General features: G+C 47.0%; 3 protein-coding genes across 6 annotated transcripts in view; all 3 read right to left on the bottom strand.

The window, feature by feature from the left end:
• LOC106807572 (transmembrane protein 248-like) overlaps positions 1–942 on the bottom strand; it is a 5,621-nt gene extending 4,679 nt beyond the window's left edge. Inside the window, exon 1 of one of the 3 annotated variants that reach the window (XM_014809943.1) lies at positions 883–942. The gene's annotated coding sequence lies outside the window, so the exon portion shown is untranslated. The other 2 variants (XM_014809944.1, XM_014809945.1) reach the window with 2 other exon arrangements.
• Positions 943–2,883: 1,941 nt separating this feature from the next.
• Positions 2,884–16,205, bottom strand: LOC106807576. The gene is made up of 13 exons (XM_014809954.1): positions 14,336–16,205; positions 13,196–13,375; positions 12,734–12,870; positions 12,298–12,416; positions 11,036–11,108; positions 10,573–10,707; positions 10,019–10,137; positions 7,937–8,076; positions 7,554–7,654; positions 5,937–6,107; positions 5,317–5,412; positions 4,945–5,031; positions 2,884–4,349 (listed from the first exon to the last, which is right to left on the bottom strand). The coding sequence occupies exons 1-13, from the start codon at positions 15,762–15,764 to the stop codon at positions 4,296–4,298; spliced, it is 2,841 nt and encodes a 946-aa protein (XP_014665440.1). The 5' UTR covers positions 15,765–16,205; the 3' UTR covers positions 2,884–4,295.
• A 457-nt stretch (positions 16,206–16,662) lies between these two features.
• Positions 16,663–19,870, bottom strand: part of LOC106807575 — a 16,530-nt gene continuing 13,322 nt past the window's right edge. For both annotated transcript variants that reach the window (XM_014809952.1, XM_014809953.1), the window contains exons 5-7: positions 19,264–19,394; positions 18,662–18,815; positions 16,663–16,794 (exon numbers count right to left, since the gene is read on the bottom strand). In XM_014809952.1, the coding sequence (XP_014665438.1) occupies positions 16,735–16,794; positions 18,662–18,815; positions 19,264–19,394 (345 nt within the window). In that variant the 3' untranslated portion in view covers positions 16,663–16,734. The remainder of the gene's footprint in view (positions 16,795–18,661; positions 18,816–19,263; positions 19,395–19,870) is intronic.

Here is a 19,870-nt window from a genome sequence, read left to right as displayed (position 1 = left end):
AATATACAATATATGCACTGCTGCCGTCTATCCTTTCATCCATCCTCTCTCGCTCTCTCTCTCTTTCACACACACACACGCACAGCTCTCTCTCTCTCTCTCGCTCTCTCTCTCTCTTTCACACACGCACGCACAGCTCTATCTCTCTCACACACACCTCTAGCTCTCTCACACACACACACACACACACACGTGCGTGCGCACACACACACACACGTGCGCGCGCACACACACACACACGTGCACACACGCATACAAATTCCCTCTCTCTCTGTTGCATGCACACACACACTCGACAATCAGCAGAGACTACCGTTGCGCAATCATGCGTGTACTTGTCGCAAGATCACTGTGTGAGATGGATGTCCGGACGCGTAGGCTAGCGGCTCCTCGTCCGGAACCGGTCGCGTAGCCACGGCCTATATGTTATGTCAGTCAGAGGTCGGCAGGTAGCGGAATTTATATTGTGATGTAATACCCCGACACCCCCCCCCCTAAGCTAAAGTAATGGCAACATGATTACTTGATATATTTAGTGTTTGTTGTATTGAGATATATTATATATAGTTATACTAAGTTATAGTAAAGTTACTAAGTATACTAAGTTATATTTATATTGTTAATACTAATAGTTTAGTAATACTAATACTAATTAATAATAATATTAAAATTTATTGCAAAAATGGACCAAAGTTCAGCTGGTGCCGCTTTGCTCAAATTCGCCCCTGCGACATCATCAGACTGCTGTGACTGTAAGTGCAACCTTGTATTTTTGCCAGGTCCACTTACACTTTTAGTTATATTACTATTATTAGTAATAGTGTTTATAGAGTCTAGCGATGCCAAAATTTAACACGGTAAACAATGTTCAGTGTTTATTACCTGAACCATGGGGGCGGCGACGTCACTTTAGACGTCACGGTTAATTGTCCAATGACGCGTAGCGTTACAACTTAAGCATGGTCCGTCATCACACTCACGGGTTTCCCCAAAATGTGTGCATCGCAGGTTTTTATGTACCGAAAATTGTCGGGATTGTAATATGTGGGCAAAAAACCGTAAACGGAATGCTTATCTTCTGGCAAATTTTATACGATTTCCCGAGCAAGCAGATCGGTTCTTTACGTTAATGTCAATACAGCGCCACCTTTAGGGTAACATTCCCACTATTATCAGGAGTGTATAATACAACGAGAGAATAATATAACCACTGATCTCTATAATAAAATACGGTTATTTATAGAGATCAGTGAATATAACAGACTCTCCTGCTGCCATTATGTCATTGAGAGACTGTGGGAGCACAACCACAGGCACTTGGGCCGTTTAAATAATGAAATGATGACAAAAAACATTATTTACTACCAAAGTCTCAATGTTCATGTACTCCATATTGCCAAATAATTCTAAGTGCTGCTCAAATGCTAATCTAATTCTATTTATTGTCTAATTCTAAGTGCTGCTCAATCTAATCACATGCACACCTCTTTCTGTACGCTTCCGAGCAATGTGACATAAGCTGTGATATTAGAGTGATATAGGCTGTGATAGAGTGTCTCAGTGTGCGATATAGCCATAAAGGCTGTGATAGAGTATGTGATATAAGCTGTAATAGAGTGTATGGTATAGGCTGGAATAAAATGTATGATATAAGCCAGGGCTGCCAACTCTCACGCATTGACCGTGAGACTCACGCATTTTGACCAAATCTCACGCTCTCACGCTGATCTTACAATATCTCACGCCACAGCAAAAAAATGCTGAGATATCTTACGCATGAATATCTCTTCATGAATAAACGCTGAAATATCTCACGCACAGCAAAAAAATCTTACAATATCTGAAAACAGTCACTTTAGTATGCACCAATTAAATTGCACAAATTGAAGTTATAAAATGCAAAAGCTCCCTACCGAGGGAGGGGAAAAACCCCCTCCCACATACAACCCCCCCCCCTCCTCGGTCGCTTCGCTCCCTCGCATCTCAGTCTCCCCTATCACCCAATGTTGTCAATGTTGGCAGCCCTGTATAAGCTGTGATAGTGTGTTGCTCCCCCCCCCCCGCTATCTAATGGGTGACACGCTAGCGAGGTGATATCATAGATATAGAATGAAGATATATCTTCATTCTATATCTATGGTGATATCAGGAGTAGATAATATGGAATTCCCTATTATCTACTCCTGGTGATATCGAGGTGATGGCGAGGTGATACGCCACGATTTTAATAATCCTAAAGGAGTACGAACTGGAAATATCATTTACAGCCATAGAGAGCCTCGAAACAAACAAGTCAAACAAATTGAAAACTAGAGATAAAACAAAAATGAAGATGATAAACATTGAAACATACGGATTGAAGGAATAATTATATGAAATAATTATCATTTGCCGACTCGTGTTTTGCATTTAAATGTAAAACTTGCATGATTGATCTCAAAGGTTACCGGTACTTTAGAAATAACTTCAGTGACGGCAGGTGTAATAGATGTACCGGTAATAAGATTATGAAAAAAGACTTGGAACATTTATATAAATGTGATAGCTATAATAAATATAAAGATGGAGAACAAATAGAAGGCTGGAGAGGGGACACCCACGGGTTATTGAAACCAGCGTTAGATTATGTGCTGAAAATTCTGGTTATTCGAAACACTAATATTTAGAGAATTAGAGGCAGCATTAATCTCCTTTTTCTCTAGATAATCCCTGCAAATCGTTGAATCGAGTGCCTTGTGAAATACAAGAGAGGGTGCCAAGATACAAGATACAAGATACAAGAGGTTGCGATAGTGGGGCAAGGACCCCGACTAATAATTTGGTGTATGGTTCACACTATAAAAAATCGAAAATGTTTACCTCACTTATAAAACAAGAAATGCGGATGTTTCACTTCTTACAGTGTTTACTGATATTCATCATTCAATATCGCAGATTCTATAAACACATAGCAACTAGAGTAGCTACACAATACACAGTTAGCAAGAGAACGCACACAATGAGAAATGACAGGTGGCTTTATACAAATACATTCAGATAAAGATCGCGAATTTGTCGAGTGGGAAAAGAAAAACTGACGGTTTAAGCCGTTATAAGACCATTGATTGATCATTACATACTGCAGTTATACTGGACCACTGATTCGCCATTACACGCTGTTACGACCACTGATTGACCATTACATGCTGTTTTACGACCACCGATTGGTTAATAGCGACAATAATTTGATGCCAAGAGCATAACATAGCGGTTAAGTGAATTATATGATTATGAATGTCATCCTGGCATGCGGTACATCGCGTGGGTAATGGCCCGGAGCGTGACATGGCACGGTGCATGGCATGGCACAGTGTTTGGCATCGCATGGTGCATGCAACGTATGGCAATGCACGTTGCATGCACAGATGTTTTAACCTTACAAATCACGCTTCTAGACAAGACTAGACTGTTTTCATCACATCTACAACACCCGTACATGGATGCATGCACGGTACTAATAGACCCCTCACCAACACACTGCCGAAATACATTCAAATACCACCCCACCTCCCCGACCAATATCATGAATGCACAATCATGATTGAATAACAATTCCTACACTACACTCGACAATACATAAATTTACATAAAAATTCCAAATCTCCTGCTGTCCTTTTGCATCACACATAGCTTCCTATCCTGGGTAAATGTGACATGCCATCTTACAACAGTTCTTGAAGTGTTTACCCATTTGTGAGAGCCAGCAAGTTTTATTCGCTGCCACACGGGCTTGTAAGCGGTTGATGTTTATTCACGATCCTGTTCAAAAACTGCATGCACATTTACAGGAACAAAGGTTTGCAGTAGGCGCAGAGTCACAGCGAATCTTTATGCGTCAAAAATACTGTGGTGATTTTTACATCTGTACAAGTTGACTATCCAACGGAGCTGACTTATTTCTAACAAACAATGATTTCAAAACTCATAATACATTGTAAAAAAAACATGATGCAGTCTTACACTCTCACTTACAATTCTCACCTACACTCTTATACTCACGAATGTAGTCTTAGACAGATTTTGATCTGAGACGGTCTCACCACACCCTCGTGCAGTCTTACGAGGAAATGAAGTGATCACTTTCCTTAGACTACCTCAGACATAACCAATCCTTCGCAGTAGTTACGGTTTAAGCGATGGCCAATCTTGCAGCACAGTTACTTGGCTTTAACAGCAACACTTATAAACTGGCCCATCTCTCACGGCATGGCAGCGCTTATCCTATATGGGGTCGCATCGTGGCAACTTTCTGGTTTTCATAAATACTTTCTCTCAAATTTATCCACCAGAGAGACCAATTCTTGAAAGATCTGCAAAGAAAAGTCCATGAAAATCAACATACGCTTGAAAGGTAGTGAACTAACAGCAATAAATGTCAATGATTAAGTAGCAAGGAGTCAAGACAGGTTAGCAGAGAGGGGAGACTATGTAGGAGCGAGATGATACATCATACTGGGTCGTAGAGTAGAATCTCTTTAGTAGATAATAGACTTCGCAGCAGAACGGAGAGATTTTGTAAAAGAACGGTGACATTACAGAGCAGACTATGTTACAGTAAACATGTGCACATCAATAGAAATCATGCACATGCATATTAATGCTGAGAGGGTCTATGTCCCCCAGGGTACTATCGGAGGGTACCCTGGGTACCGTTCGATATATCGGAACGTACCCTGGTACTATCTAATATGCCGGACCGTACCTCGCCTACTCCACTAACGAGTCTAGGGAGTCGCCTACGCCTACTCCCTAACCCTAACCCTCAGCCTAACCATATCAGATAGTTACCAGGGTACATTCCGATATATCGAACCGTACCCAGGGTACCCTCCGATAGTACCCTGGGGGACATAGACCCTATGAGCCCCATTAATGCCTATAATACATGTAATTCTACACAAGTACCTGGTTCACCCAAACTCTGTTCTGTAGACAAGTCTCCAATATTTCTCTGGGTTCAACATTAGGGTTCTCTTCCTTCAGTCCCTCCACCTGGATAAACACACGGCCGTGAATTCATGCCATGACGATAATATCAAGTATAAAAATCTTTCCCTTAGCAAATCCTTGTACCTGCATAACAATGTCTACCATGGTATACCGACATGTGTGCTTTTCAGACCACAGAGAAGCAAAGGTGATCATTGATCATAATCTTGACACGATATTAGCGTCATTTCTGACACTGAAGTCCAAGTATGTTCAACTACAGTGACAGAGAACATTCCACTACATGACTCTACTATATTGGTTAGCTAAGTAAGTTGGTGCACCAACCTTGTCCAGACAGTGCCGGAACAGTCTGTAGTGAATATGTGTGAGAGAGTGTAGTACCTCCGAGAGGTCCGTACATATCGTACACATGTGAAACTTCTGTAATGATAGACAGGTGGATAGATAGACAGACATACAGACAGATAGACTGATATAGATAATAGTTGTTTTCATAACAATTTTGCAAAAAAGTGACCATATCGGGCAATGTAAAAATTTTAATATTAATAGTCATATGTACACACTAATATTTCAAAAGAATCTGCAATAAAAGTACACGGAATGAATGTTTGCGACTAAAAAGATGTCAAATTAAAGATTGTTGTGCGAAATTGCATCCGTAAAGTTAGAAACACATTCTTTTTCCTAAGAAATAAAAAACAAAACCCAAGAAAGATCGCAAACAAATACAGTGCATTTAAACTATAAATCACGTTTCACATCATTCCTATCCGCATTGCGGGTGCATGCATTTGCTGCCTGTAGATGGCGCTGTGTAGCAACACCAGCACTATTTTTATCCTAGCTTTGCAACTCCAGAGAGCATTACACACACGATGCATCAGCACTCGAAGAAACTCAACTGGTATCGTTTCAACGAGACACAACATTCATCCCCTCACCTGCGGTGGCTTTTGAAACGTCAAGGGGAGAAAGGTGTCCTTCTTGTACGTGTTGCCGTAGAGCTCGATATATCTGCTAGCGGGTCGCGATATCACCTTGCACGCTTGGCAAGGCTCCAACGGATTGTCGCCTGGCGTCTGTGCAAAGTACGGATGAGCGGCTAGCGCCCCCTAAAGACAAAGAGCAGCAACACTGATTATATGCAGACGACAGAGGCGATTGCTGGCGAAGTTACTGCTTGGTCACGTATGACTGATACCAAGTCATTGCTAGATCGCACTGTCACTACTTAGTGACACTGTAACGCCACTCGTTTCAAGGGCGTTACAAGGGCGAGAGTTGCTCTCCCCCCTCCCCGACACGACACGGAGGTATTGATTGAACAGAGTTGCCCCTGGCAACCGAGGCAATCAATAGCTCCGTGCAAGCCGGGCTGCGCCGCTGCCGCTGTGCCGCTGCCGATGCCCGCGCCGGCCGGCTGGGGATTAACTTGGAGATTAACTCCGGAGGAACCAATTGGCCGGTGCGGACGTGTCGTGATTAGCGACGGTAGCCTCAACATAGAGGCGAAACCGTGGCGATATGGCGCGCCTGATGCGATGTGACTTTAGAACTAGTCAGGCGTGAAGTATCGCCATGTGGTGGGATTAACAACTTAGATGCGGCAAATGTGGCATGAAAACCCTATCAACGCCAAAGGCAGCGGCCATATTGAACACTCGCAGCGCGCCGGCGCCGTTAGGGGTTGCCACCTCCTGGAGGGTGGTGGCACAGAATAGCGCGTCTTTGCCGTTAGGTGCCGCCGCCATCCAGGGCGATAGTGGCGAGACCCAGCATGCGCGAGTGCCTGCGACGCTGCGATTGGCGCGTGCGTGAGTATGCGCCGCGGGCGTGCCTGCAGACTATATAAGCCGCGAGCACGGAAGAATCGAGAGATTCCCCATAGAGATTCCCCCGAGAAGGACAGCGGCTCCTCGTCCGAACGTAGGTGTCGGACGAGGAGGCGGAGGAATGCTCTCTCGACACCAGACACGACCGCTTGTACTTCGTAACATTGTAACAGTTCTCAATCTATAGTAAAGCAACATTAGTCATGGTAGCTAACTGGCTTCATCTTGTCTATGGCTTCTCTTATCTATGTATTGGCGAAACATAACATAGCAAAAACAACAATAGTACAGTAACGTCAAACTAAACGTTACAACACTAAGTCACTGCATGGTCAGTGTATCAGTCACACTAAGTCACTGCTAGGTTACAGTCTCACTGATTGGTCGATGCTTGGTCCCACTGACTCAATGCTGCGCGACTGTGCGGCCATTGCTTAGTCACGCCGGGGGTTCTGCCCAGGATTTTTTAGTGCCGGGCGCATCTAGTTGCGACGAAGTCGCAAGATGCAAGTGCCGTAGGCGCGAAGCCAAAACGGGAAATTTTAGATTTTGGATAGTCTGAAACTCAATTTCCTGCATTCTGAGCAATAAAAAGCCCATATATCAGACCTTTTTTTTTATATCAAAAATTAGTGCCGGGCGGAGATATATAGTGCCGGGTGGCAACCGCCCACCGTGGGCAGAACCCTGCACGCCAAGGGCGTCGCACGGTCGACTGCTACTCGCCTCGTAGTTGCTGTTACTCCAGTTGACCTTCTTCTGCATGAGCGTCTTCTTATCATTGGCGATGGCCTCGACCTTCTTCAGCGTCGTGAGGAAGTATTCGTCTGCAGAAATAAACACCGGTAGTGACATCTGTTGGCAGGACACAACAATCGATCAACAACATAGCTACTTACTTAAACAAGCACGCACGCACGCACGCACGCACACAAGTACGCACTCACACATTATTTTTTCTACCATGACTCAAAGAGAGAGGAGGAAAGGCGTGAGAGAGAGGAGGCAAGCAGGGAGGGAGGGAGAGAGGGAGAGAGAGAGAAAGAAAGAGAGAGAGAGAGAGAGAGAAAGAGAGAAAGAGAGAAAGAGAGAGAAAGAGAGAGACTTACCATTTTCCTTCCTAACCTCCAGCAGGAATGAATGATCAAGAACCTGGCTGAGCAGTATTTGTGTGTAGACTGTGAATGTGTCTCTCAACGGATTAGCTTCAAGTGCCAAGGTGTCAGCATCAGTGAGTGTGGGGAGTTCCCTAAAGATAAATCAAATCTTATACAGCATTCAACCAGTCTCATATGGCTATCTTTTAGCCATCAAAAAAGTCTTCCGCAATGGTAAATCATGCCTTACATAATGCTAACTAAACTACTTATTGAACAGAAGTACTATTTACTTTTATTAGTTTTCTTTACTTACTATAGAGTATTAAGGATACTCTCAAGGTTTTAAGCAAAATTTTACCGATTTTTCATTTTCAACTTTATTCGATGGCTAAGACTATGTGCCACCTCTGTATATGCTCATTTCTCCATATAACAGTACATGTGAACTTTTAGAGCGTTTTGATTGCCCGCGTACACGTGTAGTGAAGTGAGCAGCAGCTGACGTCACTGATGACGTCAGAGACATGATACAACCAGAATTTTTATGATATTCACTACGCCAGTATCATTCAGCATCAACCTTCCTACAGCTGTCATCTGCCAGTGATAGTTGAAATTCCCGCGTGACCGAAAATAGCCTCGTTTCCCTTGTTACACACCTTGCATTTAGGAGCTTGTTTGTTGTCACATAGCTTAGTAACGGCATGCAGTACACATCGTACACGCGTTTTGCATGAAAGTGCGGTGGTAACCTCGTAATTTCTCACAATTTCTCAAGGTGCATGGAACATATTACCAATTAAAGGAGTGGACACACTAGGCGATTTTTCATGCGATCGAGCCGGCCGACCGAGCCTGCCGGCTCGATCGCATGAAAAATCGCGTAGTGTGTCCAGTGAGTCGCGGTCGATTTTCGAGTCGGCCGGCCGAGTCGCCCGATTCAAACATGTTTGATAATTATTTGAGCCGGCCGGCTGCAATCGCCTAGTGTGCCCGGGTCTGCGATTGAGCCGGCCGATTGTACAATTCATCAGCCAATCAGCGTGCTGAAAATCCACAGAGTCACCTGACTCAGTCGCGTAGTGTGTCCACAGAGTCGCCCGACTGAGCCGGCCGGCTCGATCGCATGAAAAATCGCGTAGTGTGTCCACAGCTTTAGTGGTGTCAGTTAGTCATGGATATGTCGCAGTAAGTACTAACAGTAGATATTTCTCATACGTTCACCCATTTTGCACACAGGCGGTCGATCATTGTGAAAAATAGAAAAACGCTGATTTCTCCGTTTCAATTTCTGACATAGTAGCCGATGTATAAATGGATATTTCTCTGTGATTACAACTCTGATTAATTTAATTTTACACTCGTTTTAATGGTAACATATTGCTGTAAAAAAGCGCGTCAGGGATTGTTATTAAGTGCCGTATTTTATTAATTATGCCTCTTTATTCGCTAAAATTTTCAATTCTAACAACTTGATTTTTATAAAGTTTTTTTCATTTTTCTCAGTAAATATGAAACTTAAAGAAAAATCCTGATGCGCTATTTTGGTACATATTGTGCTTAACCTGTGGCGAAAATTTTGCTTCCTCACTCTTTGTGGTAATTGAGAAATATCCAAAATACCATTTTTACATAAAAATTCAAAATTTGTGTGGTAACATAATTAGGTGCTGGAAATTTCATGATTTTTTTTTGGCTTGAGCATAGAGATATATCTCCTCTATAAATAAAACGTGTGATTGATTCGATTCATTCGTCAATAAACATTTAACATTCATTAGAGCAATACTCGTGCAAAAGGTTGAGAGTATCCTTAATGGAATTATTTGTTTTATTAAATAAAAGTGAGTTTTTTCATACTGTCCTCTCTTATCTACATTCGTTTTTAGCAGTCAACCCAGAGAGATGTTTCCATCACGCTTTCATGCATGCATGCATCTACCCATCCACCTGTACATCTATCTACTCACCCATCCATCTATCTAATCTATCTACTAAGCACTAACTCCTTTTAAGCACAGTAACTGCGCAGCACGGTTTTCCTTTACAGCGGCCATGGTTACCACAGCGCCCGCTGGCAGAAAGACTTACTGAGTGTAGAAATCCTCGACTGCCTCAATGACCATGTTGATGCAGGATGGTGTCTGCTTGAGGATTTTCACCTTCACATCCTTGTAGCTGGAGGGAGATGTGTCGGGCCAGCACGAGTACTGCAAGAAAATGATCGCACGGTCATGAGTGAACGCACGTCCTTCTCACGTGTATTGGGTGGACTAGTATACGTTAGCAGTAAAAGCATTCCGACTGTTCACTTCGTACATTAGCACAAGTTAAAAGTGCCGGCAATCGGAGAGCAACTGCCTACGACTGGTGCGTAGACTTCATGAGAACAGAATTGCATGATGCACCACCATCGCTCGCAGACCTGGCAAATGTTTTTACAGATATAATCGGCGTTGTACTCCTAGGGGCAGTCGTTATCAGACGTCTACGCACATCGTACGTCGACGACAAGATTGAATACTATCATAACATATCGGTACGTTTTAAGTAATGTTACATTTGAATATTACGATTAAAATGTTTCTGACGATGGTTTGCGGATTTGGAGGCGTAGGTAGGTAGGTGGTCGGTCGGGTACTTACGCTAGGTGTGCCCTTGTAGAAACCCTTCGGCCGGTCGTCGCAGGGCAGGAACTTATGGAGAATGTCACCTTCTACCCGCCAGAGGGTGCAGTCCGGACTGTCAGCGTCGCTCTTCAGTACGATAAAGCTTCCCTTCTGCATGACGAGAGCAAAGGAGAGTGAGTGAGAGGGAGAGAGAGAGAGAGAGAGAGAGAGAGAGAGAGAGAGAGAGAGAGAGAGAGAGAGAGAGAGAGAGAGAGAGAGAGAGAGAGAGAGAGAGAAAGAGAGAGATACAGATAGAGAGTGAGCAACTCAGTTACCAGTAACAGATTCCTGTCCAACACAAACATCCTGCGGTCACTACAACTAGACTAACTCCAGAATGAACGTTCAGGTTTAAAATAGAGGCGAGACAACCTCGCTCGTTAATATTCTTCATCAGGGTATAATATTCTTGATTATAAGTAAGAGAGAATAGATAAACCTTGAATTTCTTGATAAACGCATCTTCAGTGGGTTGTTGCGCAGGCACGGTAGACCGACGTTTCTTCTTTGATCTAAATGTTGAGCATATAAATTTTTTTACCATACACTCTTGGATTGTGCTGTTCCAGCAATCAACCGTACACGTAAGTTCATGCAAGCGCACACATGTGTGCATGTGTGTATGAGCGATTGGTTAACCACATACATATGCATGCACATAAAAATTTGAGTGTACACATGCACGCACGCAGGCATGCTGCACACACGCAGGGAGGCACGCACGCACGCATGCAGGTTGCAGGCAGGCACGCATGCAGGCTGCACACAGGCTGCACACACGCAAGCACGCACACAGGCTGCACACAGGCTGCACACACGCAAGCACGCACGCACGCATGCAGGGTGCACACACGCAAGCACGCACGCATGCATGCAGGCTGCACACATGCAGGCACGCACGCACGCACGCAGGCTGCACACACGCATGCAGGCACGCAGGCTGCACAACATAGCAGGCATTGCACGCGCACCTGCACGCAGGCAGGCTGACGACCGCGGCGGCAGAGGCACGCACGGCCGCGCGAGGCTGCACATCACGGCATAGGCACGCACGCACGCACGCACGCAGGCCGGGCAGGCCTGCAGCACACTGCAGGCACGCACGCACACCATGCACGCGCGGCTGCACGCACTACATGCACGGCAGGCACGCATGCAGGCGCTGCACGCACACCAGGCACGCAGGCTGCACGCACACGTCGCACGCTACGCAGGTTGACGCACACATGCACAGCACGCGATGGCCGGCCACGCACTCACGGCTTGCATGGCTGAGCGCACGCACATGCAGGCGCTTGCACGGCGACGCACACAGTGCATGCACACCACGCATTGCATGCAACGACCGCAGGCGCTGCACGCGAGGCGCACGCGGACGCACGACGCAGTGGCTGGCACGCACGACGCAGGCTGCACCAACGCATGGCACAGCACGCAGGCGCTGCCAGCACGCACGCACGACGCAGGCTGCATCGCACACATGCACAGCTACGCAGGGCTGCCACGCACACACGCACACACGACGCAGGCTGCACGCACGCACGCACGACGCAGGCTGCACACACACATGCAGGCACGCAGGCTGCACACACGCAAGCACGCACGCACGCACGCAGGCTGCACACACACATGCACGCAGGCTGCACACATGCAGGTGTAATATTGCGAGGGAGAGCAATCGCACAGATACGAGTTACGTACTTGGCTGCTGATTGGCGACCATGTTGCTGCTTTGGCTTCCTCTTTCCATCACTAAACTCCGACTCCGAATCCGATTTCATCTTCACATCTTCATCGGCCTCTGCCTCCTCTTCACTTCTCTGTGGCAATGAATAAACGTTTGTATAACGAATAGACATCTCATCCACATTTCAACACTTCTCCTCCATTCACGCACACATGCACGCATGCAAGCATGGACGCACACGCGCGCGCACGCACGCACGCACGCACACATTTTGTCTTACATTTTGGTGATTTCAAGTCCAAATCACTTTGCTCAAATTTTTTTAGCTGCACTATACAAGCTGTGCAATGTATGTGAGCATTTTGTGCAAGCACAATTTTTAATCGAATAGTGCTTTACACCAATCGCCTAACAGTTGAAGATGAAGTCATTGCATGAGTAAGAACATACTTCAGCGGCTGTCTGCATGACCCAGTCAGGATCCCGATCAGGACTTTTGACCAATGTTTCGGCTTCAGGTTCGTTATAGTTTAAACCGTCACCAGTATCGCCGACTGTATCATCAGCATCGTCATCCTCTATGCTGCCTAGAATGGACAAGAAAGCATGCTTAACGTGAAATCTACGCAGCTACACGCTGTTACATTTACATATGAACAGTCATTTTACAATTGTTACACGACCAAACGATTGCAGATACGTTTCTATGTAAATATTAGAAATATATTTAGTTTATATTTTTTCAATTATATTTATTCTAAATAGAATATCAGACAAGCATGATCACAAGCCGAGTATTTATGCCATCTGGCAAGAAATGGAATCAGTCATCCCCTTTTATTGCAGTCGCAGGTGGAGGAGTAAGGAAAGAGTAGAGAGGGAGGAGCGAAGTCTGGGAGCTTTACTCACTACCCTTCCTCTTCCGCTGCTCCTGCTTCTGTTGCACAGCCATCTTGCACTTCCGCGCTGACAGCACACGCTTCGGTGCGGACTCGGCGCGGCACGCGCGCTTCGCCCGCTTGCAGTGCCCTCTGCTGTGAGATTCTCCCGTGCCTTTTTTCTTCTTCGCACACGGAGACCAGTTGTCACTCTCTGCAAAAAAACAGCAATTACGTCCTGAGCATGTCTGGTGTGATGGAGAGAGTACATATCACCTCTAAGCACAGACCAGTTGCGATATAGCTCATGATAGAGAAAAATAGACAGAGCTATATCTTATAGTAGAAAAAGATAGACAGAGCTATATCTTATAGTAGAAAAAGATAGACAGAGCTATATCTTATAGTAGAAAAAGATAGACAGAGCTATATCTTATAGTAGAAAAAAGTGTAAACAGAGCTCATGTAGTTACGTATACATTTGGGACAAACACAGGTCAAGCTTTGTCACAGAATGCTAATCAAATACAAAATGGATTAAATCTCTTATCTATTATTATATAACAACAAAGTTCAGAGCATGCGATAAATATTAGCTTGATATATAACAAGGGACCATTGTTAGATGCAATTAAAATTTAATAGTTAAAAAATCTCAAAAAATAATTATGAGTATAAAATGTCATACCACATGAAGCGTTGTGTGCAAAAGGTATGAGATTTAGACTTTCCTGACTACTTGTGTTTGTGTCTATAACACCTGACGTCGTGGATAAGAATCACCAGCTAGTAGTAGCAGCAGTACCAATATAACCCTGGCCATCGTCACTCCATATACAGGGGCTTAGGCCACAATTTAAAAAAATATTTGTTTGCCCTCAACCAACCCAGGCTGAAAAGTTTGGGTAGGTCAGTAGGTAGGTAGGCATTTTTTAGGAGAGTCTTTTTGCAAATTCAGCATGGTGTCTACATGCTCGGGTGTGCTTGTGTGGAGATACCTTTTATGTTGAATGTTTGATTTGCTTGGTACATATAATGTATTGCCTACAAATTATAATGTACAGTGATAAGAAAAAAAAGAATGGGAAAGATCAATAAATTAGTTTGAGTCGGCCCCTTTTTGGCACGTCGGTCGGGCGAGGGCAAACAAACAATATTTTTATTACGGCCTTACCACTCTCTTCAGACAAGCTGAGATCGTCAGCATCTCCAGTCAGCCGGTCACTGCTCTCTCGCTGCCACACATCGTCGCTGTCGCTGTCCCGCTGTGACCAACTCTTCCTCGTCTGCCGCCGCTTTCCCGTCTGCCGTCGCTTCGGCTTCTTCGCCGTCGCGCGGCACCTCTCCTTCTCCTTCAGCGCATCCGCCTCGTGTTGGAGGCGAGCCATCTGCCACTCCAGATCCAGCAAGGACTCGATGTCCTGCTCAGCGCTGCATCCCGCCGCCGCCGCCGCCGCCTCCTCGCGCTCTGGCTCCTCCTCCTCCTCGCGTTCTGGCTCCTCCTCTGAGCCTCCTCCCGACGCATCATCCGCCTTTCCCGCCGTCACCTCCTCTGAGCCTCCTCCCGACGCATCATCCGCCTTTCCCGCCGTCACCTCGCGTTCTGGCTCCTCCTCTGAGCCTCCTCCCGGCGCATCATCCGCCTTTCCCGCCGTCACCTCGCGTTCCGGCTCCTCCTCGCATCCCGACTGCTCCGGTTTGCCTCCCGACGCATCATCCGCCTTCCCCGCCACCGCAGCGACTCCCCGCTTCTCGTTTTTCGTCTGCTTTCGTTCCGTCGCCCCCGATTTCGCCTCCGCTGCGTCCGGCGGCGTCTCGGCGACGTCGTTCGATTCTCCCTCCATGCGTGCAGTGTCCGCTGCGTTCAGGGTCGGCTTCCCGTCCGCAGACGTGTAGCCACCCTCAGCCTCAGCAAGCAGCCGATCGACAAAGTCCAGTGTCTCCGCGGCGCCGCCGCCGCCGTCCGTCTGCGCGCAACTTCGCTTGTCGTTCAGCTCGGGAGAATCCGACACCCTATTCAACTCGACGAAGCAGAGAAACGAGTTGTGGAACGCCACGGACGTTGCTCCCGACGCGTCGACGCGCGACGGAGGCTGCGCGGAAGGGGGCGGCGGCGTAGCCAGCTCCGCGAATTCGTCGTCGAGCGACGGGTCGTAGCGAACGGACGACTCCTCGCGTAGCAATGTCGCGCGCTTCAACTTTTCGATGGCCGCCGCCGTCGCCTTCCCGCTAGGTGGCAGCACGATCGAGGGATCACGTCGCGTCGACGGGTCGCCGGCCTGTACCTCTAGGGACAGATCGCTAGGTGGTGGCGTCTCGGCAGAGAGATCGGCCGGAAGCGCTTCCACGGACGAAACGCCCGGTGGCGCCGCCTCGTCAAACAGATCTAGAAACGGCGGCGCTCCCGTTGACGCACCGGTCGACCTCGCGCCGTGTTCCACGAGGTCGGTCATCTCAGTGTCGGCGCCGCCGCCTCGACGATCCTCTCTGCGGCCGTCGCCCGACTGACCGCTGCTGTGAAGCTCGCTGTCGCGGCGCATCGCTCGCGAGAGGCTGGCCGCGTCCGGCCGCAGCCGCACCAGCCTGACCGTCGGCTGCATCATGGCCAGCAGGTGGCGCTGCACGACGTCCGGTTCCGGCGGCGGCGGCGGCGGGGGTTCGGCAGACGCAGCCGCGCCATGCCGTCCGTCCCTCCGGCTCTTACTCTTGCTCTTGCTCTTTTGCTGCACGGCGGCGAGCGCGGTCGGCGGAGGCGGAGTCGCCTGTTCGTCGTCGCATCGCAGGTCGGAGAAGTTGAGGGTTCCGTAGAGGGGACCCTGCTCCTCACTTGCGACGTACGCGTCGAGTGTGTCCAACGCGGGCGCCGGGAAGTCGCCGTGGCTGGCGTCGGTGACGGTGATGCTAGCGGCAGCGGGAGGCTGAGGCGATGGCTGAGGCGGCACGAATTGTCCCTGAACGAGGATCTGCTCCCCGTCATGCTGCTGCTGTTGATGATGAAGATGCTGGTGTTGTGGCTGTTGTTGTTTTTGTTTTTGTTTTTGTTTCTGTTTTTGTTTTTGATGCTGCTGCTGTTGCTTCTTCTGTTGTTTTTGTTTTTGTTGTTGTTGTTGTTGTAATTGTTGTTGTCGCTGTTGCTCTTCCTGCTGCTGCTGCTGTTGTAATTGTTGTTGTCGCTGTTGCTCCTCCTGCTGCTGCTGCTGTTGTAATTGTTGTTGTCGCTGTTGCTCCTCCTGCTGCTGCTGCTGCTGCTGTTGTAATTGTTGTTGTCGCTGTTGCTCCTCCTGCTGCTGCTGCTGCTGTTGTAATTGTTGTTGTCGCTGTTGCTCCTCCTGCTGCTGCTGTTGTTGCTGTTGCTGCTGGTGCTGTTGTCCTTTTTGCTGCAGTTGTTTTTGTGGCTCTTGCTGCTTCTGCTGCTTTTTATGTTGCTTCTGCTGCTTCTGCTGCTTCTGCTGCTGTTGTGGCTGCTGCTGCTTATGCTGCTGGTGCTGCAGTTGTGGCTGCTGCTGCTGCAACTGTTGTGGCTGCTGCTGCTGTTGTTGCGTCTGCTGCTGCTGCTGTTGCTGCTGTTCTCTACTACTCCCTGATCCTGCAGAGCTGTAACCTGACTAGGGCTGCCATACCAGAGTTCTGTTCCTTCAAACAACCAAGCGAGCGTAATCAAAATCATGTAATCAATAATGACGAATGCTAGTAATCTAACTATTGATAACAACTGAAAACTCTACGAATGATTTGATTGACCCAAAATCATGCCAAACATATCCAGAGACCGGGTAGCAAGTATGGGTTGCGCAAAAGATGCGTTGTTCCCCGACGACGAGAGCGTAAGCCGCGACTTCCGGCGGACTCGGGCGGCACGAGGAGCGCGGGAATGTTGTATGTAGCCATCTCGCCTGCCCGTCTACTACGAAGTCGCGCGCGCGAAGAGGGCGGCGCAGGCGAATCCGTATAGCGGGCAAGGTAACATCGCGCAAGTTTTCGTCACACACGGGGCTCGCGCTATATGCGGCCTTCGTGGGCATTTATGCTGGTGTTGCTATCGCCGCGGCGTGGACGGAGTCACGACTGATAACGTTGACGATGACGTTCAAAATGTTCAACCTAACCGTAACCTCACATCGCAACACGCCCACACTACCCTCACACTACATATGTATGTATGCCGCTTTATATATAGCATTTGATCACAAAAAATTAATCTATGCGTGTGGGGACAGATATCATGATGCAAAACCTTAACCCTAACAACCTAATCCTAACCCTAACACACGCGAACCCTAATCTAACCCTAACTAAATCCTAACCCTAAACCTGCCCTAACCTAATCCAACACGTGCTCGCCACGTTGCCCGGTCACTCCCTCCACGCCCGGGGGTAGCATACCCCATTTGCCTGCTGCCTGCTGCCTGCAGCAGCCGCCGCGGCGCGGCAGGCGCGAGTTTTTTGTTGCTGTAACTGCTTTGCCGCGCGTATCCTACTTAGCACGCTGTAAAACTGCAAGCACTGAACACCCCGTGCCTCGCAGCTATTGCCCGCAATCCAGCGCAGGTGCTCGCACAGACGTGCCGTCGCCACGGGCAGCGCGCGCGAATAGCGTTGGTAATAGTGATCTAGTACAAGCCTCTGACCACTGCGCCGCTGTTGGAGCATATAGTAATATTGACCAACGGTGCTGGAATGGCGCTCGGCGGATTCGCGAAGAATTAGCTCGCGAGAGATCGCGTTTGAAGAATAGAGCTATCGCTGCGGCGCTACGCCGCCATCTCAGGATCCTCCCGCGCCGCCCACGTGGAGCTTGAGGGCACGGTACGACAACTTCGGCTAAAAGAAGATTCTTGTCCGATAGACATAACCGCTATACCTCCGCGCTTGCACTCAGCTCGCCGCGTCGATCCGGTAGGCTCTCTGGACGCCTAAACAACGAAGGCGAGGCAACAGTAGTCAGTGGCCAGTAGCGTGTCGCGCCCAGTGTTTCTGTTGGTGATCCATCCCAGTCGTCGAATGTGGGCAGTTTTGCAATTTTCTTTCTTAAAAGGGCTATTTCTATGTAGGAGTAACAGTCACTATAAGACTTTTTTTTACTCATGGATTTGGTACGCGCTTACACTTGAGGTTTAATTTTAAAGACAACAATTATAAAAAGGTTTACGGGGTGCGTTTGGGATTGGCGCTGCTTTTTCTACTGCCGGTCCAGCGCATAAAATGTCGCGTGATTTGCGCTGCCTAGTAGATTTTCTCATGGGAAGTAGTGGCGTTATTCAAGACCCCTGTCTCAGATATCTGTCTAAGCGGACAAAAAGGGGGCGGCGTATTCGCGTTGGGGCGCGGCTTCGCCGCGAGCTGTGCGCTGCGCGCAAAAACCGGGGCCGCAAGTCCGTCCAGAGTGGAACTGACATTTAAGAGTGATATGTACATACTTTAAATGACCACATATTTAAAACCACATATCGTGCTACACTACTATCGAATGTGGTTTCTTGCACACGCCTTGCAAACCTACCTTAGGGGTAGCAAGGGAAATGTTTTGATTGAAGTTTGAGATCGGCACTGACACTTTCTGCTGTGGCTGTTGCACCGAGTTCCCAAAAATACTGTCGTGTCTAAAGGCATTAGTTGCCAACAGATCAGTAGAACTCACCGGCTGTGCTGGAAACCTGCAAATGCAAAACCTTGAAAATAACTGTGTCAAGCATTCTCATCACAGATAGGACCGATATAGCATGTTTTTGTTCACGGCTGAAATAACATAACTGTAGTTCAAACTGGTTAATGTTAACAATAGTTTATTGCTGATAAAATTAACAAATGTACTATAATATGACGTATTAATGGTTCATATCAGGTCAGTTTCTGTTAATTTCCCATTTTTATTTTCCCATGTATTTCTTTCCCTACTATCTCATCCCACAGTATTTACCATCTCTTGTGGAAATCACATAAGCAGTTCAGAAAGTTGAAACTGACTCAATTAAAAATGCAGAATCAGAATATTTAATTAATAAATTAAAAATAAATTCAATACAAAAAAATACTCGCGGGTGGAATACCATCTGCGAGATAAATGCTGATAAATTTAATATGTGACGATTAGTAGTATATCACCTGTCCTGCTGTAGCTGGCTAAGCTGCGGTCCTGACTGACCCAGGTTTAGCTGGTTGTGGTGTAGTCTATGCTGGGTGAGAGCACTCAGTGGTGCACCACCGAAATCCATGTCTAACGCTCCAGCGTGGTCCTACAAAATCAGTAAACATTTAATCGGCGGCAAAAAGATAGGAGTACAAACGTCACGCGTGCACAATCTCACTTCAAGTGTCGCTGCATGATTATACGCATGATAAGAGATCACCGAAGCTAAATATTCTTCGATGTTACATCGTAGTAGCAAGTATTTCAAGATGTCTGTAAATAAAATTGTCCGAAGTGTCTACTCGGCTCTCACGAATGGACAAAAAATCAAACGTATGTAATTAAAGTGATAACGTCACGAATTTCTAGCACCATCAAGTAGTATATATTTGTGTGTTATTTGTACAAAATAAAATGTATGAAAATACAATTAGTGTTTCTGTTTACTTTTCATGCTTATATACCTTCTTTATATGCCCTAATTTGCCGGTGAAAAACCTGAAATCTGAACAGTACTGGGGGAATAGTGTTAGACAACAGAAATTACAAAATCATCTAGATTTTTGCAAATTTAACCAACGT

Source organism: Priapulus caudatus, unplaced genomic scaffold, assembly GCF_000485595.1.
Source record: "Priapulus caudatus unplaced genomic scaffold, Priapulus_caudatus-5.0.1 Scaffold223, whole genome shotgun sequence".
Lineage (NCBI taxonomy): Eukaryota > Metazoa > Priapulida > Priapulimorpha > Priapulimorphida > Priapulidae > Priapulus > Priapulus caudatus.
Note: the sequence above shows the minus strand (reverse complement) of the source record. Positions and strands in the feature narration are given on the sequence as shown.